This window comes from Arabidopsis thaliana, chromosome 4, assembly GCF_000001735.4.
Source record: "Arabidopsis thaliana chromosome 4, partial sequence".
Classification (NCBI taxonomy): Eukaryota; Viridiplantae; Streptophyta; class Magnoliopsida; order Brassicales; family Brassicaceae; genus Arabidopsis; species Arabidopsis thaliana.
The window spans coordinates 9,276,594-9,298,066 of record NC_003075.7 but is presented as its reverse complement, the minus strand read 5'-3'; the positions used below and the strand labels follow the sequence as shown (position 1 = coordinate 9,298,066).

General features: G+C 36.4%; 7 protein-coding genes and 2 non-coding genes across 14 annotated transcripts; 3 read left to right on the top strand and 6 right to left on the bottom strand.

The window, feature by feature from the left end:
- Window positions 1-1,977: 1,977 nt before the first annotated feature.
- Window positions 1,978-4,524, top strand: AT4G16490 (ARM repeat superfamily protein). The gene is made up of 2 exons (NM_117747.7): window positions 1,978-3,892; window positions 4,114-4,524. The coding sequence occupies exons 1-2, from the start codon at window positions 2,537-2,539 to the stop codon at window positions 4,174-4,176; spliced, it is 1,419 nt and encodes a 472-aa protein (NP_567501.4). The 5' UTR covers window positions 1,978-2,536; the 3' UTR covers window positions 4,177-4,524.
- Window positions 4,525-4,687: 163 nt separating this feature from the next.
- INT4 (inositol transporter 4) lies at window positions 4,688-7,664 on the bottom strand. 3 transcript variants are annotated; one of them, NM_001341103.1, is made up of 3 exons: window positions 7,144-7,169; window positions 6,279-6,894; window positions 4,688-6,189 (listed from the first exon to the last, which is right to left on the bottom strand). In NM_001341103.1, exons 2-3 carry the CDS (start codon window positions 6,819-6,821, stop codon window positions 4,984-4,986), a joined length of 1,749 nt encoding a protein of 582 aa, NP_001328029.1. In that variant the 5' UTR covers window positions 6,822-6,894; window positions 7,144-7,169; the 3' UTR covers window positions 4,688-4,983. The 3 variants fall into 3 exon arrangements, with proteins under 3 accessions (NP_001328029.1, NP_193381.1, NP_001328028.1); NM_001341102.1 differs by lacking the exon at window positions 7,144-7,169 and adding an exon at window positions 7,569-7,664 and having other exon boundaries at window positions 4,829-6,189; NM_117746.4 differs by lacking the exon at window positions 7,144-7,169 and having other exon boundaries at window positions 4,766-6,189; window positions 6,279-7,075.
- A 637-nt stretch (window positions 7,665-8,301) lies between these two features.
- Window positions 8,302-8,382, bottom strand: AT4G16475. Its single transcript has one exon. It is a non-coding gene; the product is annotated as a tRNA-Leu (tRNA).
- Window positions 8,383-8,454: 72 nt separating this feature from the next.
- On the top strand, window positions 8,455-10,568 carry AT4G16470 (Tetratricopeptide repeat (TPR)-like superfamily protein). The gene is made up of 2 exons (NM_117745.4): window positions 8,455-8,725; window positions 8,900-10,568. The coding sequence occupies exons 1-2, from the start codon at window positions 8,526-8,528 to the stop codon at window positions 10,203-10,205; spliced, it is 1,506 nt and encodes a 501-aa protein (NP_193380.3). The 5' UTR covers window positions 8,455-8,525; the 3' UTR covers window positions 10,206-10,568.
- Window positions 10,569-10,784: 216 nt separating this feature from the next.
- On the bottom strand, window positions 10,785-10,858 carry AT4G16465. Its single transcript has one exon. It is a non-coding gene; the product is annotated as a tRNA-Thr (tRNA).
- Window positions 10,859-11,293: 435 nt separating this feature from the next.
- AT4G16460 (zinc finger CCCH domain protein) lies at window positions 11,294-13,157 on the bottom strand. 3 transcript variants are annotated; one of them, NM_117744.3, is made up of 5 exons: window positions 12,835-13,157; window positions 12,171-12,458; window positions 11,929-12,078; window positions 11,752-11,847; window positions 11,294-11,589 (listed from the first exon to the last, which is right to left on the bottom strand). In NM_117744.3, exons 2-5 carry the CDS (start codon window positions 12,436-12,438, stop codon window positions 11,573-11,575), a joined length of 531 nt encoding a protein of 176 aa, NP_193379.2. In that variant the 5' UTR covers window positions 12,439-12,458; window positions 12,835-13,157; the 3' UTR covers window positions 11,294-11,572. The 3 variants fall into 3 exon arrangements, with proteins under 3 accessions (NP_193379.2, NP_001118993.1, NP_001118992.1); NM_001125521.1 differs by having other exon boundaries at window positions 12,171-12,751; window positions 12,835-12,879; NM_001125520.1 differs by having other exon boundaries at window positions 12,171-12,870.
- A 3,909-nt stretch (window positions 13,158-17,066) lies between these two features.
- On the top strand, window positions 17,067-17,210 carry AT4G16451 (uncharacterized protein; the record flags this gene model as incomplete). Its single annotated transcript, NM_001125519.1, has 1 exon — window positions 17,067-17,210. The coding sequence occupies one exon, from the start codon at window positions 17,067-17,069 to the stop codon at window positions 17,208-17,210; it is 144 nt and encodes a 47-aa protein (NP_001118991.1).
- AT4G16450 (NADH-ubiquinone oxidoreductase) lies at window positions 17,166-18,158 on the bottom strand. Of its 2 annotated transcripts, NM_001203813.1 has the most exons (3): window positions 17,782-18,047; window positions 17,435-17,692; window positions 17,213-17,276 (listed from the first exon to the last, which is right to left on the bottom strand). In NM_001203813.1, exons 1-2 carry the CDS (start codon window positions 17,933-17,935, stop codon window positions 17,526-17,528), a joined length of 321 nt encoding a protein of 106 aa, NP_001190742.1. In that variant the 5' UTR covers window positions 17,936-18,047; the 3' UTR covers window positions 17,213-17,276; window positions 17,435-17,525. The 2 variants fall into 2 exon arrangements, with proteins under 2 accessions (NP_567500.2, NP_001190742.1); NM_117743.8 differs by having other exon boundaries at window positions 17,166-17,692; window positions 17,782-18,158.
- Window positions 18,159-18,673: 515 nt separating this feature from the next.
- Window positions 18,674-19,373, bottom strand: AT4G16447 (uncharacterized protein). Its single transcript, NM_117742.3, has one exon. It carries the CDS (start codon window positions 19,236-19,238, stop codon window positions 18,861-18,863), a length of 378 nt encoding a protein of 125 aa, NP_567499.1. The 5' UTR covers window positions 19,239-19,373; the 3' UTR covers window positions 18,674-18,860.
- Between the last annotated feature and the right edge of the window lie 2,100 nt (window positions 19,374-21,473).

The window sequence follows — 21,473 nt, the reverse complement described above, 5'->3', positions numbered from 1 at the left end:
CATGTTGAAACTTCTTTCCATATAATGTTTGTCATGACGAACTCTTTGTTACATTAATTAAACATCTTTATACATAATGTCATTATTTGCCATCTGCCGAACCTAGCCAACATGTGTGTCATAGGGATCGTAAGGGGTGACTAGTCAACGAGGTGAGATATACATTACTGTTAAATCTCACCTGCGAGTTCTTCACAATGCATGATATATCCATTTAGAATTCGAATAAATTGGTACACATAATAATAGCTAGAGTTCGAAATATTTAACAAGCATCGGTTATCTTGCACCTTTTTGTCATCTTCTGAGTTTTCCGGCTAGTCACATGGTTTTGCTTGTGTTGATTTTTTTTCAAAAGATGTTCAATGCTTTGATTCTTGATCTTTCTTAATACACACTTGTTTCGTTTGCTCTCCAAAGTCGACTCAAACACACGAACGCTTGCTCAATTTTTCCGAATTCTAGCAACCGAAGATTTTTTCCAAAAGTTATCCAAACGTACTTATAACCTCTTCTCAAAAATGATTTATATTTTAAAAAACAGTCATCGCCATTCATGCATTTAGTTTTGGAAAAGTATCTCAAATGTCTAAAGATATATCTATATAGCCAAATATGTAAGATATTCAAATTCATGGTAATGGCATACACAAATATATATTAAACCAGATATCTCAATCAACAATTTGTTTTTTTTTTTTTTGCTTGTCAACTTCAACATTTTATTTAGATAGCAGTAATCATTTATTAATATATTTAACATTTCGTATGGATTATTGTTATATAAAACTAGTGAACATAACATGTACGCGTAGACATACAATTATTTACAGATTAATGTACATACATACACCCAACTTTGCAGAAAATGACATTTAGTGATGGAAACATTCATCAAATTTACAATCTTAAAACTGCAAAAAACGACAAAAATGGTCTACTTATAGTTTAATTAATAGACACTTGAGAATATTAATTAATTAAGGATTACATAATCTTTTATACAATAGTAGTATTTTCCTATTTTGGTCGCCGTAATAAGGATATACCTACTCTATCTCTACGGCTGTCTAAATTAACGATTGTTAGAGTGAGGACAAACACAATCTTTACAATCTCATTTATTTAATAGGATTATTAATCATTTTAGATTCTAGTTGGGGTGTTGAACAACTCACCATGCTGTATAATTAGACATCACATTATTTTAAAATTGATAACACTGAGATTGTTTGCCTTCGAAGCAATACAGAGTAATATGCTAAATCATTAAACTTAGGATTATATATAACCTTTGACAGACAAAATTTAACATGATTTAATTGTTAGTACGTCGCTTTGGCGGTTGATTATTAATGTTTAATTAATCGTTCGTACGTGCACTAGCTTATTCTTGTTTTTGACTACAAGATCACGTATTAGTTATTGCAACAAGTTGATGTCTTACTCAATTGATCTAAGAATAGATTAACGGAACCTATTGAAATATGAGAGTTTTCATAACACCGATTCACTGGAAAAATCACGAAGTAGTTATTTTCTGAACCTATTGTTCACTAAAAGATAAAACATGCAGATTTTTTTATAGAGAAAATTGAGTGATGATTATGAAAAAATGTTGTAAAAGATAAGAATTTAGCTCGAAAAATCAGAATCATATTATTTTGTTAATGAGAAAAGGGTCTTTATAAAGTATTCTTGTCCAATACTACTATACTAGTCCGCAAGATATTGCAATCTCTAGAAATTATAACGAGTGATTATGTAGCATCCTAGTGATCATGTAAGAAAACATGTTTTTTACATCTTTATGAGTGGAGGATCGTGTTGATCAAAGTCATATCCACAGATGTCTTGAGCCACTAATAACCTCACATTTCTTCGTTTTGTTGGTACGCTATAAACCCAAACCGACCTAAATCAATCAAAGATCACAATGGTAAAGACACTGAAGAGTAAAACCCAAGGCATTGGCCCATGAATGAATCTATGTCGACAAGCTCTGCACGTGGCACCGAGGTGTAGAATTTAAAGCTCTAACAACCGTTGGATCATCCAATCTAACGGTGTAAAACAACTCTTTCTCAAAGCCGTTCATAACTCTCAAAGACCTCATCGGCACAGCCGTGTATCGGAATTACCAAAAAAGCCAACTGTCCCCACGTGTCTTGTGAACTTCATTCTTCTGTTTGCAGGGGCTTTTTTGTAGTTTAACCTGGACCCCCTCCTGACTACACCTAAAAGTCACGGTCCACATGGCTGGTGACACAGACATGCGACCAATACGCTTCTCCTTCTAAACCGTCGATTTAATTACATCCACCTCTAGATCTCGCCACGTGTAACATTGATTTAGAAAACTCGTCACAGTCCCGTGACTGAAGAATCACCAGATACCAACAGCTACAAGTTTTTAAAAACCTTCTCTCATCCTCTTCCTCAAGCCTCCCTCCTCCTCTTTAATCTCACCAGTCACCATGAAAGTTTAGAGATTTTTTGAAAGAACAAACAGATATCGAATTCGAGTTTTGCAAAAATGGTATCGGTGGAGGAACCTTTATCTCATTCCAATTCCACTCGCTTTCCGTTAACAACCGATTTCTACGGTTCATCATCGCCGTCGGCGGCGAGGTTACACCGTCAAGCTGGCCGGTCGATGAGAACAGTGAGATCTAACTTCTATCAAAGCGGAGATCAATCTTGCTCATTCGTCGGCTCAATCGGCGATAAATCAGAGTATGCGTCGGAGTTTCTCTCGGATTCCGTCATCGACATGAGACTCGGCGAGCTTGCTTTGAAAAACAGTAATTCTCTCAATTCAAACGCTTCCTCAATGAAAGAGGAAGCGTTTCTCGACATTTCTCAGGCGTTTAGTGATTTTTCCGCTTGTAGTAGTGATATCTCCGGCGAGTTACAGCGTCTTGCTTGCTTGCCGTCGCCGGAGGCTGATAGAAATGAGAGCGGCGGAGATAACGAAGCGGAGCATGATCCAGAGTTAGAGAGAGAGCCTTGTCTAGGGTTTCTACAGAGAGAAAACTTCTCTACAGAGATTATCGAGTGTATTTCGCCGGAAGATCTGCAGCCAACTGTGAAACTATGCATCGACGGACTTCGTTCCTCTTCGGTGGCGATAAAGCGATCTGCTGCGGCGAAGCTACGGCTATTGGCGAAGAATCGAGCGGATAATCGTGTGTTGATTGGGGAATCTGGAGCTATTCAAGCTTTGATTCCACTTCTTCGTTGTAACGATCCATGGACGCAAGAGCACGCAGTTACAGCTCTGTTAAACCTCTCGTTACACGACCAGAACAAAGCTGTAATCGCCGCAGGAGGAGCGATTAAATCACTAGTGTGGGTACTCAAAACGGGGACGGAGACTTCAAAGCAGAACGCTGCATGTGCTTTGCTTAGTTTGGCGCTATTGGAGGAGAACAAAGGCTCAATCGGAGCTTGCGGTGCTATTCCGCCGCTGGTTTCTCTTCTGTTGAACGGATCTTGCAGGGGAAAGAAGGATGCGTTGACGACGCTCTACAAGCTGTGTACGCTTCAGCAAAACAAGGAGAGAGCGGTCACTGCTGGAGCGGTGAAGCCGTTGGTGGACCTTGTGGCTGAGGAAGGGACTGGTATGGCGGAGAAAGCTATGGTGGTTCTGAGTAGCCTTGCAGCGATAGATGATGGCAAAGAGGCTATTGTCGAGGAAGGAGGGATCGCAGCGCTTGTTGAGGCCATCGAGGATGGATCTGTGAAAGGGAAAGAATTTGCGATCTTGACGCTGTTGCAGCTTTGTTCTGATAGCGTTAGAAACCGTGGGTTGCTTGTGAGGGAAGGCGCGATTCCTCCGCTTGTGGGCCTCTCTCAGAGCGGCTCCGTCAGTGTTAGAGCTAAGCGCAAGGTAAAAACTTTACTATTTTTCTATTTTCTCATTGCATCTTCGTTCATTTAGCTTGACCAAATGCGTTAGCTTAGCTACAAAACACTCAGATTCTTCTGTTACGGATTAGATTATTCTTATGTATTGGTGTCTCTCTGTTACGGATTAGACTATTCTTAAATATTTGGTAAAAAGTTGAAAAACTTGAATTTGAACAAGATTTATCGTTTTGTATCATGCAGGCAGAAAGACTTCTGGGGTATCTTCGGGAGCCAAGGAAGGAGGCAAGTTCATCAAGCCCATGAAATGCAACCATGTGGAGGTTTCATCAGTCTAGTATGTATATACTGAGTGTATGTTTGGTGGGTTTTGTATAGCGTCTTTTGTGTAGACTGTAAAAGAGAGATCAAATGATTACCAGAAACTTGACTGACTTTTGATCTCTCTCATGTATTGATGGTTAAGCTAGTTTTTGAGGAGTTTCAAGGGAGAGTGCTTATTTATTTGGTTTACAAGTCTAGCATTCAGGTTTTGGCTTCTGGTTTGTGAGGGTGGGTGGATTATGCTGATTTTTAAGGCAAAAAGCTTTGTAGTAGCGTCGGCAAATGGCTTGTTCAAGAACTAAGCAATTTTTAATCGATATTTCTTGATCAAAATTGTTTTTAACTCTATCTGGATCAATTATTGTAGGATCTTTCGAGTGTTTGTTTGTGGATCTGTGTCTGTGACGGTGGATCTGGTTGATGATTTGTGTGTCAGCATATCTGGCACCACTTGCATGGTCTTGTCCTACAATAGTAAATGGTTATCGTTGAAACAGTAGTTTGTCCCACCACTTTGACATTGATAGTTATGACTACTGTCTCAAAAGTAAGCATTTCACTTATTAAGCTGATGCTTTGGCTGCACAAAGCTGTCTGCTATGTGCTTTTGTAAACTCTTTTTGGGGAAAATTCACGTTGGTAGAAGTTTTGCTTTGAATCGTGGTCTTTGAGGTTTTAAAAGGTGTTGAAAAATACGTATTCCAAATCCGGTGTCATACATTATAGAATTAGGAACAGACAGCGACAATAATAAAAATAGAAAGAGAGAGATAAGTGATCATCATCGTCTTAAGCAGCATCGACTTCTTTGCCCTTCTTCTCCCTCCGCCGCAAGAGACTGGGCTTGAAGCCGACCTCGAGCAACTTCTCGACCTCCTCAAACTGAAGCCCTTTGGTCTCAGGAACGAGCAACCAAATGAAGAAGAGCCCGATCGTGGAGAAGCCAGCAAAGAGAAGGAAGGTACCAGAGGAGCCGAGAGCATGGGTGAGTGAGAGGAAGCTCTCACTCACTATCAGGTTGGAGACCCAATTCGAGACGGCGGCTATTCCTCCACCAAGACCTCTGTATCTGAGCGGATAGATCTCAGAGTTGACGATCCACGGGACAGTGCCCATACCTGGTGCGTAGACTACGATGTAAAGCCCCAAAAACACTATAGCTAAGAACCCAAACTTGCTTGGACATCCATCTTTGAAGAATGTTCTTCCTCTTGAGCTGCAAGTTGCTTTCATGTCATCTGACAACACCACACATGCTCCTGGTGCGTACGGCTGTACCCCGCTGGCGCAGAATCCACATTCGGACCTGAGACACTTCATGCAGTTCCACCTCGAGGGAGGAGCATTTTCGGCTGCGAGAGGGGCATATGCTGAACAAGTAGCATTTGGTGCAAACGTCCTTGACTCAAACGCATCGATCTTGGGGGCGTGGATGGCCGCTTGTGAGAACACCGTGGCTAAGATGATAAGACATGCTATGATCCCAAACATAGAGATGATCATGAGCTTCCTTCTCCCGTACCGATCGACAAACATCATGCTCACAATAGAACCCAAAGCATTCAAACCGGAAGTAATAAGAGACAAGGCCATAGCTGTCTTGTTAGAGGCGTAACCAGCAAATTGCACAATAGAAGGACTGTAGTACATGACAGTGTTGATCCCCACAAACTGCTGAGCCACTTGCACCGTGATACCAGCAGCGAGTCCACGTCGAACAACGGGATTCCCGAAAGCTCCTTTCAGCTTTGCAGAGAAGCTATCTCCAATGATTGCCTCGTCTGCTTTCTCTGCCTCCACTGACAGTTTCAAAGCTTCCATCTCCGCCTCCACTTCGTCAGCCGGGTAAATCCTCTCAAGAATCGCTCTGGATTCCGCAATCCTGTCCTTTCTATATAACCACCTTGGAGACTCAGGTAGCGACAACATAAGCACAAACTGAACAATAGCTGGAACTCCCGCAACACCCAACATCCATCTCCATGTTCCCGGAGTCTATTCAACAACATTTTCAATCAAATTTAGAGACATTCTTGAATTGGTTATAATACACAAGAACTTGAAACTAAATCATTTTCACTTACATGGACAAAAGCAAGATTGATGAGGTACGAGAAGAATTGTCCACCAGTGATGAGAAGACCATTGGTACTAACAAGTGCACCTCTAATCCTCGCCGGAGAAGCTTCAGAGATATACAACGGAGACGTCATCGAAGCCATACCAACACCAAACCCAACAAAGATTCTTCCAACGATGATAACCCAAGGAGCCGGAGCAAATGCCATCACAATCGCACCGATCAAGAAAAGAACATCGGCGATAAGAATCGACATCCTCCTACCAAACTTATCATTGATCCAACCTCCGACTGCTGCTCCGACGATGGCTCCAGCCACTGCCATACTAACAATAGTTGACTGAAGCCATGTTTTCTTATCAACTTCATCAAAATCTTCTTTGATGAAAAGAAGAGCTCCGGAAATGACTCCGGTATCGTAACCGAAGAGAAGACCTCCGATTCCGGCGGAGAGAGCAAGTCGCATGATGTAAGGTGTCTTCCATGTTGTTCTCCAACACTCTGTGAACTCTGTTTTGTCTGCTTTCGCAATTCCTCCTTCCACCATTGTTTCTTCTTGTCTGATCTCTCAGAATGTGATTCTCTCAGTGGAGAAAAGAGAGATTCTTCTCAATCGTTACCTGCGATTCCCATTAACAAAAACTGTTAATTATATAAAGAGACAATTAAACGAATATATTCGAAAAGGGAAATTTAAAATCATCATCTTCTATCATTAAAGGTTTTAAGATTTTCATTTTGTTCCTTTCCATTTAGACAGATCTTATAGTCAAAGTCAACAATTAGATTAGAAGACCAAACCGAATAAGACATGCAAGTGAAAAAAACATAATAAGTTAAAAAAGAAAGAAAATGTTCCAGTGTCGTACCAGAGAATTAGTTTTTACTAGAACACAACAGAGAGTGAGATACGAGGAGATGAGAGGATAGAAGATGAGATGAATTTGGATAAGATTCTCTTAATTATAAAGTTGATTAAGTGGGACCTACATGGATTAATTACTTTTGACGATCTCGTTTGATGGTTAAATCCGAGTTTCACGAGATTCTGGGTGAAAAGTAAAAAGGAGACCTCCCTAGATAACTAACTAATCTCTGTGATTAAGTACCATATTACCTGATTATCTTTTCAAGAGATAACCAACCAGATAATTTTCTGGATAACTACTACATTTAATTTCCATACCATAATACATGAGCCAATCTAAATCCTAAAGCAGGGATAATTATGAAAGAGGTGATGATATCTTCTAATTACATCAGCCAGATTTTTACAAAGCAGAGAAAATTTTACCTGGTCTGATTATGTTTTTCCCAAATCTCGATCGAGTAAACAAATATTTTTCTCTGAATACTGTTTAAGTTAACACTATTGAAACAAAACAAGAATGAATGTGTTATGGATTTGGGAAACTGTATTTATAGAGAACAAGCTCAAAATTGAAATGCTAAATTTAGAAGAAGAATAAAAAGAAATGTAACAGTGACAGCTTGATGGTAAAACAAATGGTCTAAATATCCAATAATTAAGGATTAACTTTAGGTCAATATTTGAGGTAAGAATGATTCACTGGAAAATGGTTTTGTTTAGTGGTTGTGTTTTCTTCTCAAAATCTCATTAGTCAAAAGAAAAAAACCGTGTGTCCTAAAGTTGTGTTAGTTAATAACTGTAACAGTTAGATCTGGCTATTATTAGTATATATGAGCAACATCAGTTTGTATCAAAATTTCAAGTTGGAAGAAAAGTCTTCCCACGACGAACACTTTCCTCGACATATCTCAAACACAGATGTACGTGTTTTAAGCCAACCAAACACGAGAAATAATTATCTAGTTTATAATTAACTGAATTACCTGTCTTAAAACAAACAAAAAAAGAGTATCATCTAAAGTTGTGTTAGCTAATTATTCTTTTGTTCTCTCTTATCATCTTCTCTTCTTTTTCTTTATTTTCATGACTTTTGATAAATATTCCTATTATGTTTTTCATATAAGAAAAAAATAAATAGTTAAATACAAAAAGAATATGTCAAGAGTGGGATTTGAACCCACGCCCTTTCGGACCAGTACCTGAAACTGGCGCCTTAGACCAACTCGGCCATCTTGACTTTTTAATAACTGAAATCAGACATATTTATATCAAAACATATTACAAATATTAAACACTTTCCACTGTGCTTGAAGAACCCTAAATTCGAAATTTTTAATTCCGAGGCACAATTTCTCCATCGGTAAGGTGGGTGATGTGAGAATGAAAACGTTAATCTCTTCTTCTCTTTCTCACAAATCCCAATGTTTGACTATTTGCTTCAAGCTGAATAAGCTTGCAATGGTTTACTACACTCGGGAGTTCCAAACAGAGGCGTCTCAGACGTCGGCTTCCGGTTCTATGTTCTCCGGAAATGCGACGACGATCCTACGCCGGATGCTTGCAGAGAAGAGAATTGGAAGGTTTCGAAATTCATTTCCCTGATTTTGGGTTTATTCGTCTAAAATTGGAATCTTTATCTTTGTTCTTGTATCACGTATAAAGGCTGAACCTTTTTATAATTCTGCTATGATCATCTCTTATGAGATTGTAAAGTCTGAAGCTTTTTCCATTGAGTGATCAAAATTTGGTTCTAGGTTTCAGGTGGAGAATCAGAGGAAAACAGAGAAGCTAGATAAGACATTAAAGGGTCTATGTGTTACAGGGAGATTGAAAGAAGCTGTTGGGTTGTTATGGAGTAGCGGATTGCAAGTAGAGCCTGAGACTTATGCTGTACTGTTGCAGGAATGTAAACAAAGGAAGGAGTATACAAAAGGGAAACGTATACATGCTCAGATGTTTGTTGTTGGATTTGCTCTCAATGAGTATTTGAAAGTTAAGTTGTTGATACTTTACGCCTTATCAGGTGATCTTCAAACAGCTGGGATTCTCTTTCGTAGTTTGAAGATTAGAGATTTGATACCGTGGAATGCAATGATATCTGGGTATGTGCAAAAAGGTTTAGAGCAAGAAGGGCTTTTTATTTATTATGATATGAGACAGAACAGAATAGTTCCTGATCAGTATACATTTGCTTCAGTGTTTAGAGCTTGTTCTGCGTTAGATCGGTTGGAACATGGAAAGAGAGCTCACGCTGTGATGATAAAGCGGTGTATTAAGTCGAACATTATAGTTGATAGTGCTCTTGTTGATATGTACTTTAAATGCAGTAGCTTCTCTGATGGCCACAGAGTATTTGATCAATTGTCCACTAGAAATGTGATTACGTGGACCTCATTGATATCTGGCTATGGATATCATGGAAAAGTTTCAGAGGTGTTAAAATGCTTTGAAAAGATGAAGGAAGAAGGTTGTAGACCAAATCCGGTTACTTTTTTGGTGGTTCTCACTGCGTGTAACCATGGAGGTTTAGTTGATAAAGGTTGGGAGCATTTCTATTCTATGAAGAGAGATTACGGGATTGAACCTGAGGGACAACACTATGCTGCTATGGTTGATACGTTAGGGCGTGCTGGTAGGTTACAAGAAGCGTATGAATTTGTAATGAAGTCACCATGCAAGGAGCATCCCCCAGTATGGGGTTCTTTACTTGGGGCTTGCAGGATTCATGGGAATGTGAAACTGCTAGAACTCGCAGCTACAAAATTTTTAGAGTTGGATCCAACAAATGGAGGGAATTACGTTGTGTTTGCCAATGGATACGCGAGTTGTGGATTACGTGAAGCTGCCTCAAAGGTTAGGAGGAAGATGGAGAATGCAGGAGTGAAAAAAGATCCCGGGTATAGCCAGATAGAATTACAAGGGGAAGTTCATAGATTCATGAAGGATGATACGTCTCACAGACTCTCTGAAAAGATATACAAGAAGGTCCATGAGATGACTTCATTCTTTATGGATATTGACTACTATCCAGATGGCTTAGACTCTAGCTGTCCTGTTTGATGGACTGATATGTCGTCTTGTCTTGCATTGTTTGAACGCAACAACAGCTGAAAGAATTTTGTTTCCAAGGATGCTGTTGCACTTTCTCATATTAAGCCTGGAAGAGAGAATAGGCACACTGTGGAATCTGTTGTGGTTTGGACGGTCATTAACTAATTGGTTGGTAGAATGTGATTTGTAGATAATTTTAGAAGGTAGTCTGAATTTGGATTGAATAGAAAGTATACATTGATGTGATTGGTATTGATGTAAACTCATATCTTTGGAGAATGTAAATAGGTCCTATTCTCAATTCAACAAATGTTTATTTCATCGTTTTCTGTTTTCTGGTCACATACATTTACTCACATCGATACATTGCGCACTACTAGTTGTGGTTATATAAATAACAAACTTTTTATAGTTCTCAAATTCAAATCATTGTAATGGTGTTCTTTGGACAGTTGTAGCATATCTTGTTTAAGGACCCTGCGAGTAAGATCAGCAAAGGTTAACCGGAGTCTAACAATAAGAAAGGGCCTCAAAAAAAAAAATGCGCCAATATATAAGCCCATTACGAGCAAAAATAATTTTACTAATTGCTTTCATTGAGAGTTGAACTCAAGACCTCCCGCTTACTAAACGGGTGCTCTAACCAACTGAGCTATGAAAGCTACACGTTAACTGTTGCACACTGATAAATATAAACAAAAACACAACTTGGATTTTGGTGCAACATGTCTACTATATATTTTAGTTATACATGATATAAACTTTTTTTTTTTCACATTTCTCTTCCTTGTTAATTTGAATCTAACAAATGTTAGCTTTTTTCTCCCCGGAAATGCTTTATCAGTAAACTTCCATCCTTGTATCTTTATAAGTTATAACCCATATATATAAATATATCCAGAGCTCCATGCTTGGGACTACCAAACTGCATCAAAAGATCTACTTTTTTAGAGATAACCTCATAGCCCTAGTGTTATTTTCTCTGTTATTGTTGTAATATTGTGTAATCTGACAACTTCTTATGGCATCAACTGCTTGGCCATCCTTCATTCTCAAAGATTCAAAGCTTTTATGTATGTTTTGCTATACTTCAATCAATAACAAAAGAATTGTCACATTGTCAAACTTATTATCTTGTTCAGCAAAACAGATTACTCAACTATGATATCTCATTCTCGTTTCTTCTTCCGAACTACAAATGATAAAAGCCGTATAGGAGATGGCTGTGACAAAAAAAAAATGAAGAATGTAATGTAATCCCACTTGTATTTCAAAACAAATATGGTCAGTTTTCCTAGCTGTGGATCTCCAAAAGAATAATACTTTCACTTTTACAAACAATAATATTGATGAGGTTCTCGTTCAAGTTGTCAACTCTAGTGAAGCTGAGGTTCTGTTGACACAAGAAGAAAATAACATTAGAGAAAGAAAAAAGTGACTTAATTTGTTGTAATCATCATCTAAAATATATATATATATATATATATATATATATATATATATATATATATATATATATCAACCCTTTTAAATACTTTGCAAGTTATTTACGAACCTGGTGTTTGGGAATGTGACAAGATCCTCAGTTGCTGGCCCTTAAATCTCACCAGTCGTTTTATCCGACTCAGACGTAGCCCATTTGACATTGCACCTGTCCATTGACGTAGCCTTAATTAATGAAGATAGATCTCTCTCTCTGAATTAGATATTGACTTAGCTATAGCTTAATTACATCTTGTCTTTGCGTCTGTTGCTCCTGTGTTGCTTGACTCTGCACCAGTACTAGTGCTGGACTTGTTCAGTGTCCTCGCCAGATGTTTCAGACGTGTCAGCCGTATAGTCCCCATCATCTTAGCCAGCTCTTCCACTGGTATTACCACACCTGCATGTCCCCAAACACGCACACATATGATACACACTTTCACAACAACTTGTGTTTTAGTATTTCCATTAATTAGAATGAGAGACCCTCACTCTGATCAGACTCAACAAAGCTGGCTCCAGAATCAGGCGGTGAATTCAGTGCTGCTTGGTTGCCTCCAGTGATTGCTTGGATCGGAGAGTCAAGGCGGTTTACCTCAGCTCTCTGCCTTCTCAGCTGGTAGTTCTTGCGGCGCCGAGCCAAATGCCTTTCCCTCTCATCCTGGCTCATTGATTGTCTTCTTTCTCTGTCTCGTAGACGCCTTCTTTCCCTTTCCTGCTCCTTCCTACTACTCCTAGATTCAACTGCCTCTCCCTCCATTCTATGGCTCGCATATGACTCTGTATTTACTCAGAATTCAATTGTAAACTGTGTCCAAAATCAGAATTTAATAACATATTTCAAGAAAATCCACATGACCGTACGTAAATAAATAAAAGGATACACATTTCCGTGTGGATCTACCGAACCAATAAACCCTAGGCTCAGACTACTTGACAAACACGTTTTAGAACCAACGAACCCTAATTTCGCAATAACCAGGTCAAGAAAACAAATCTTTTTGGCGAACAAAAACACCTAATCGATCATCACACGGCACTCGCAAACCCGGCCGTCATGAGAGTTGATAGAACTACGGAAGCGATTATGCGTGTGAAAATTGTAGTCGATCACCGAAGATGAAACGATGCGAGAGAAAGAGATTCAACAACTGACCTGAACATACGTCACCGAGTTTGAAGCGTCGGCGATAAAGGGGTCAGAGGATTCGACGAACGTTTTCTCCCAACAAATGTTAATTCTTTTTTTTTTTTTTTAATTCCATTAAATTTTAATCAACCGTTATCATATAACATCAAACATATGATGTTAAATGTTAATTAAGAATATATATTAAAATATTTTTAAAATATCAAACATATGTATTAGTATTAAAACACACACAAAAAAGTTGTATCATTATTATGTCAAAATAAATAAATCAACTGTTGGGGAAGAAGATACAATTTTGAGATAAATAAATAAATAAATAAATGAGTGTGTTATTCCATTGAGATAAAGGGTTCTTTATATAGGAGTACAAGGAAAGGGTAAAACCCTAGAAACATCTAGATGATGGGCTTAGATGATGGGCCTTATAATGGGCATCCATCTTTATTCATAACAATTTTTATTTTAAAAAACAATTTTTTTTTGTCACAAATGTGTGAAAGAAAATAATTTATTTGAAGATTGTAGAGATCATGGAGATGTAGGGAAGAAAAATAGTTTTAAATTTTTTAAAAGAACTTTTTTTTAAAAAAGTCGTAAATAAATAGATATGAAAGAGAAGAAAAAATAGATAAATAGAATTTGAAACTTATGCCACATATCAAATGGAGAATGCATCAGTTATTAAAAAAGTGATTGTTAATTTAGTATAATTAGATTAATATTATCTGAATGTGAAAGTCTGGTGTGAAAATAAAATTCATAAACAAGCTGAGGAATGAACCATTGTAGGAGGTTCCTTCTCAATAACTTTTAATTTGCACTAGGTGATCACCTGCGTTACGCCGCGGTTTTTTTGGATTTTTTTAGATTGTTTAATTTAAATATAATTTTTATTTATCTAATCATTCAATAATGAAATAAGCAATTATTTTTAGTATTAAAAATATTTTTTTCTAACAATATTCTCAACAATGCATCATACACATAATTCATAAACAACGTTTGTCTTAAACCAATTTAACAGAAGGTAGTGTTGGATTATAGAAACCTAAGAATTTGACGATGGAACTCCTTACGTATCTTTCACCCTCAATGATTTATTATTTAAATATCAATTTACGAGAATATAAATATAAATATCAGAGAATAACTTACTCAAATCATTAAGTAATTCACGACTATTATATATCCATACTTTGAGTTTGGATTACGAAAAAAAAAATTCGAGTATGAGAAAACTATTAAAATGGTTTTATTGAAAAATCATTTAATATTAAAATAAATTTAGTAATACTACAATTAAATATGTAAAATATAATAATATGTAAATTAAATAAGAAATATATAATTAACCTATATATTAGAAGTTGAAAAACTTACATTAATTATTTAATAGACACATGACAAATGTTAAAGTGATGATGTGTCAATCATATGAAGAGAGTTGACCAACTTTTATATATATGATTCTTGTAATTTATATGACGATACATTTAAATTTTAATCAACCGTTATCATATAACATCCTTATTAGTTATTACATTAGCATATTTGTATAATATATATAGCTATACGTGCATTCCTTTGGTTTTCTAAGATTTCTTTGGTTTTCTATTTTTCACGCGCTACCCGCATGTCTTTGAGTTTGTGGTTTCCATCAACTTCAAGACAATTTCTACTCTCAGTAAAACCCGGTTCATAAAATTAAGATTGACTTGATAAAATTTTGGCTTTAGTAAGGGCCAATGCTCGCGGGCTGATCTGGCCTAATTCTAAAAACTTAAGAGTATATTGCAAGTGGATTAATAAGGAGAGATTAAGAACTTACTTTTATATATATGATTGTTTTGATTTAATAATTTTCAACAAATGTTATTCTATCGTTTGTTTTTGTTAGATACATTTACTTACATCGATACAAAGCGGACTACTAGTAGCTATATAAATAAATTTTAACAAATGTTATTCCATTGTTTGTTTTTGTTAGATACAATTACTTACAACTATACATAGCAATCTACTAGTAGTTATATAAATAAGTAAATAACCAACATTTAATAGTTAAGTTCAAATCATTGTAATTGTGTTCTTTGGACAGTTGTAGCATATCTTTTTCAAAGAACCACAATCTATCCTTCATAATGATTGAATCAATACCTATGATTGTTGATAAATAACATTAGTGAAAAAAATCACTTAAAATTATTCAAGAAACAAGAGCTCTTATGAAAAATAATTTGGCTATGGTCACATATTATGAAAACTAACAAACGGACACCAAAGAATCTAGGGAGCAATATAATAAACTCCCAAAAAGATCATTGGCTACGTGCCGTTACCAAGAAGCGTACAATTTTGAAATGAAGTCACCATGCAAGGAACATGCTCCTGTATGTGGTTCTTTACTTGGGGCTTGCATGATTCAGGAGAATGTGAAAACTGTTCGTAGCTACAAATCGAGTTTGTCGCGAGTTGTTTGTTGATGACATGTGTAACATCTATGAAGTAAGCTGTTTAAAGGTATGACAACATTTATGAGCTTCTTTGATTTTTAGTGTGAAAACTTGAATAATTTCCTCACTTCCAATCTTGTTTTTGGTCTTGTAGTGCATGACAAGTCACCTTTTCCATCTTTATGAGATGATGTACACATGTAGACACACAGTCATTACAAGAAATTTATTCATTTTTACCGCAAAAAATCTGAAATCTTACGTTATAAATAGTAAATTCATAAACGCTATGTTCTCGGCAGATATGGTAGGTGTCACTCCTACGATAGTACTTTTTGGTATGCTATGATAGTTAATGATATAATAGTAAAATTTAAAACAACATAATATAGCACTTTAGGTTTTTTGTTAAAAGGTAAGGATAACTGTAGTCATTTTTTGTTAAAAAGTAACTAGTGGCTGGAACTCTGATTTCTATTCGAAGATGTGCTCAAACTACTTTGAAATGAGTGGGTAGTCATTTATAAGATTCTGTTTTTGATTTTGTTTTAGGTTGTGCTTGGTGGAGTTTTGCTTTTGAATTTATTTTAGGTCTGGGCCCGATCAGCTCGCCAGCTTTGGCCATAATTGACATACCTACATAAACAGGATTATGGCTCTTCACTCAACCTAATAACACAACCATCTTATGATACAAATTTAGAGAAAATACGTCCAACATCAGTCGTGCAATGTATAGATAATACATGATCATGTCTTGGGACGAGACTTGTAAAGACTCCGACTCTGACTAGATGCTATCCCAAAAGGAGCTGATAGTATTATGACCAAGTATAACGGAGGATCGTCGACTATACTAACAGTGCGTGTGGGGAAAAAGGTACGAGAGACTGTAAGTGTTTAGGTCTTTTCTACAATAGGAATATTGACAAGAAATGGAGATCATTCGCTCGTTGCCTATGTCTGAGATGCTAATGGCAATAAGAAGGCATCCCTTTGAACGTGTGATTGATATGATATTATTGTGGTGTGAGTAATAAGGTAAATTTTCGTTTGTTTATACTTAAAAAGGAAATGGAGTATCGATTCTCAAGCTACATCGAGTAAATAAAGTACATCATCAATTTTCAACTTTGCATTAAAGTATTTACAAAATGTGATTTGTTTTGTCAGTAACACATAAGAGCCCTCGTGCATGGTAATACATTCCAATGAAGAATGAGTGTGTTCTTATTGATGACATGTGAGCATTATAAAGAAGAGAAATAGAGAGAAAAACTAAAGAAAAAATGAGTCGTCAAAACTCTATTGAGACATGCTTCTTTTATTGACTTAATGCCCAGATTTAAAGGTCCTATCTAGTTTAGTTTCGTCGATGTTACCATTTCTATATATGCAACACACGAGACAACAACTATGTCGAAAGTGAGGAGAGGAAGCAGTAACTAGGCATGAAAATAATGCAATTGAGACGAAATTAAGAGGCAGATCAAACTATAATAGATGTGCGATGCATCAATGTGTTAGACATAGAGGTCCTAGCCATGACGACAACTTTATCGATGAACTCATCCCGTCTAAACATTGGCGGAATTAGGAGGACTAGGAAGATCATATATTCCATCACCAAGGCAAAGCCCATCTATCCTCTCAACGAATCAAAATTAGATGGACTCTAACTTTTACCTGTTGATACATGCATCCTCTGCACAACAACGAACCACAAGAGGAGAAGCTACAAAATCTGATTGCTTTGAGTGCACCAATCACCTCTAGGATAAAATGGCAATCCTAGAAGCAATCATTTACAGCCCAAACCACAATAACCTCGACATAGCTTTGCAACAGAATAATGTCGCAGGGAAATTCCAGAAGCTAGATAGACAAGGAGCACCAATAACATTTTATAGGACAAGGTGTCTCTGAGGGATTCGAATGCAGCTGCTCCTAGGTTCATCTATCTACAAACCAATACATATACAACAAAGAAACCTATCAGACTGGTCTAATTGCAGCACTAAAGATTCCTTATTGCAACATCACTCACTCACAATCACAAAAATCTATCACCACAATTCCTTGTCTCAAATCTTATTGATCATCACCATCAAGTCATAACAGACAAACAGAGGCACATATTATCCTCAAACAGCAGAGAAATGCAATCAAATTACAGAGAAAAAGAGAGGGTTTCAAATTCCAAAATGAAGCCAGATCCAGAAAATAAAACACTAAAGTCATTCATTTGGAGAAACCACCACGCTTCTGGTAACTAGCAACTTCACCATCATTAGGGAAAAACCCCATGAGTCTACCGGCAGAGTTCTGGTACGCATACATGAAACCTCCCATGAGCCCGATCAATCCTCCAGTAACCATCGACGGTCCCTTAATCCCAGGCTTAATCCCTACAAAATCGCCATTTCCAAAAACACCAAATCAGCACATTCTCAACCTACAGAATCAGAAATTTCAAGAGAGAGGTGTGTGGATGAACCAGAGAGATAGCCGACGGTGACGGAGATGCCGGTGATAGTAGAGAAACGGAGGTAATCGAGAGTGCTGAAATTGCCGACGACTTTAGTAAAAGCAGGATTCCGATCAACCACTGGGTATTGTGCCTTCTCCAAGGCAGTGATGTCAGTATTCATCTTCGATCGATAAAATCTACAAATCTCTGATTCTATCTTCTTTCTTCTTCTTCCGATCAAAATCAATTTCTAGGTTATATTCATTTCAACAGAAGCTGAGATCCTCTCTTTCGTCTAGAGGCTTTTCTCTTTGACCCATAAACTTTCTTGGTTGGGCTTTCTCATAACAGACCCGAATGAGCCCATTTAAGTCAATCAAGCTCCAAACGATCGAAAATAGCAGATCTAACAACATGCACGATATAGTATTGAATAGTACTCGAGTTTTATTCTCTTAAAAATCTATCTATGATTGAGTGTCGACATTTTAGTTCTATCTTTCTCTATCTCAATTATTACTGACACATATATAAGAGTACTGAATCAAATACGATGCAAGTAGGTTTTGAACTTTGATTGACGATTTTTTGGCACGACTTGTATGATCAATTATTTACTATCTTTAAGAAAAATCGTCAAAAACAATAAGAAGCAAAGCTGCAAAAGCAGAGTTTTCAACATGCGCAAGCGGAGCCCAACTGAAATCAAATTTCAAGTCTGTCTTCTTAACCACTCCGACATCTTTAGTTATTTACCATGCCTTCGTTGGTGAAGTTGAGGTAGAAGTAGTTACGTATATATAAAAAGCTAAACATTACATGGATACGTATAAGCAAAGACTTGAGGAATGATATAGTAACCAATTAACCATCAACAAAAGAATAACCAATAAATCAATGAGTAGATCGATCTTTATCATCGTGATATAAAATATATCATAATCATTAACTTCGAAATAATTAATATATATGATTGCCATTTTAACCATACATATATCACCACCACCTAGAAGACTCTTTAGAAGAGCATACCGACGAAAACAAACTCTATATACATACATATTTAATTAGAACTTCAAAAAGATGGAGGAACAATTATTTTAGTTTTAGAGATGCAGAGACGTGTCAACATCGTCGTATCGATCAATCCCACCCATCTTCTTGTCATCTTTATTTGGCCACTGATGACAAAAGCTTGGCTTTTCAATGGATTCAGAGGTGGAGTGTGAGCATAAGGAGAGGGATAGGAGCTGCTGTGACGAAGATGTTTGAGAGTTTATAGGTAGAAACTGAAAGAAACCGAAACTAGTGGGTTCGCTGTAATATTGCAAGATGTTGTCTTGGTGGTTAGGTTTAGGGTTTAGGAGCTCTCGTTCAGCTCTTAACTCTCTTGCTCTCTGAAGTTGTCTGAATCTTTCTTGAAGCAAGACGATTGAAGAATGGATCACCATTTGTTCCTTTCGGTCTCTTGCTATTGAACTCATGACGTAATGATATGAGTCTTAGAGAGAGTCTTGCTAGGGTTTGGGGCCATGTTACGTGTGTTGAGCCTATTTATATAAGGAGGAAAAAGGTGTATATTATTTCTTATTATTTAATCTGCATGAGAATACTTTAAAAACAATAAAAGTATATAGGGTTGTTGAGTAGTTCGATGAAATTCCGAAAGGAAGAGAATCAGGAGTAAAGTGGTAAGAGAACAAGAGGAAGAAGGCAAAAGTGACAATCTAAGGATTGTAAAAAGAGAATGTATAATGTGTGAGTGGAAATTTGCATATTTTTATTTTTATTTTTAAGAAGCAAAAGAAAAAAAGTTGGCCAAAGTAGAAAATGGTTGGGAGGAAAATGACAAGAAGAATGTTTGAAGGGAAGCACATGGATTGGTTTGTTTGGATGATTATTGAGATATATAAACCCTTTTTTCATGCCCCCCACTTACCTCCCTTTAAGGGCTCTTTTTATTTGAAATGGAAACTTTATTACATCCCGAGAATATAGGGTGTATATAAATATATATAAGGGATGGTCTTCTTAAACGTTTGATTTGATTGTATGCATAACAGAGTTGTAATTCAATGATAAATTTTCAATATGTTAAATACAAAAATCTTGCAAGGACATGCCTAACCATAATATATAAAAGAGTAATCTAATCAAAGATCATATTCGTATGTTGTTATATTCAAGAAAACTTGCATGAGGTTTTAAATATTCCTTGGAAAAAAAGTGAATATGAGAAAAGGGAGTGACAAAAGGGTTTAGGAGAGATTTTGGTGGCTTGGGAGATGGTGAATTGGAGCCACTTCTTTGTCTCTACGTCAAATCTTCTCAGTGGAATTTAAAGTTATATTATTGGCATTCAATTAAAAATGAAACACACATTAAAGAAGAGTGTCAAAAGTTGTTAATGGTTTCTATAAATTAGTTGATCCACTTTTAAGTTTTAACTTCTTATGATTTGGCAAGGAGGAAAAAGTATATAAAAAGTGGGCCTATCTATTGATAAAAAGACAAATGGAGTTCAATAGACTAGGGAATAATGATATCAACATATATGTATGAGATGTGTTTTGATTGATAAATAATTGTGAAAAAGACCACTCATTTTTACACAAGACATTCTCTCTCGATCTCCTCGTTTTCTCTCGATCAAAATGCTACTCTACGCTCCCTTCCCATAATGAAAACATCCATGCATGTACATTATCATATTTTTACTAATTTAGGGATCGAAAAGATTAATTTATAAAAAAGTAGAATACTATATACGTATCAATTAATATATGTGTTCAATGCAAAGCCGATGCAAACTTATATATTTCCTATCGTGATAATCTTATATAATAGATATTAGTTGTGTTTGATATATATAATAATTGCAGTACATATAATTCTTAACACCCATATAATGTAAAATTTTCTGATACAATTCTAAACCACATGTGTGCATTTTGAGTTTCACTTCATAGTCGGATTCTGCAAACTCCCCACATTAATTGGTCCACAAGGTACAAAACTTATCTCACATATATTCACCAATATATACAAATGTCAAATGCCTTTATAATGTATCACTCTTGATTGTTGATATTAGATAAGAATGTTGATATCATTACAAATGAAATGATATATTAGATTAAATTGGTAAATTTATTGTTACACCTCTAACAACGAAAAAAAGTGAGACAGTATAGCTACAAAACGGAGCGGGTTGAAAGAAAGAGGAAGTGGACAATGGGGATACAAAGTTTGAAAGGCACATCAAAAGTGGTGGGAGCAAAAGTTTGTCGTCAAGTAATTGGAATATAATGGCATGCATACACGAAAGCTGAAGATGCTACGACGTTTAGGATTTGGACTTACATTGTTTTTCTTCCTTTTTTCAGCTTCGGTATCTGCGATGTTATCGATAATGCTCTGATTTGGTGATAACCCCAATTAGATAGATGATTAACATAATTAAGTGGGATCGGATGAGACAAAACATATAGTGTCTTTAGATTAGTTGAGAAAGATTAGAGACAACGCGTGCCATTTCTGGTAAAACCATTACAACCACTCCACGTAAAAAGAATACATTATGTTTGTTAAATTTTCACATTTCTAATTTCTTACCCTCCATTTTGTAGTTTTACTACATCTCTACTATTTATATCTATTTTTATCCTATTCATTCTAAATTTGGATACTTTTACTGTTGACTGAAACTTGTAGCCTAG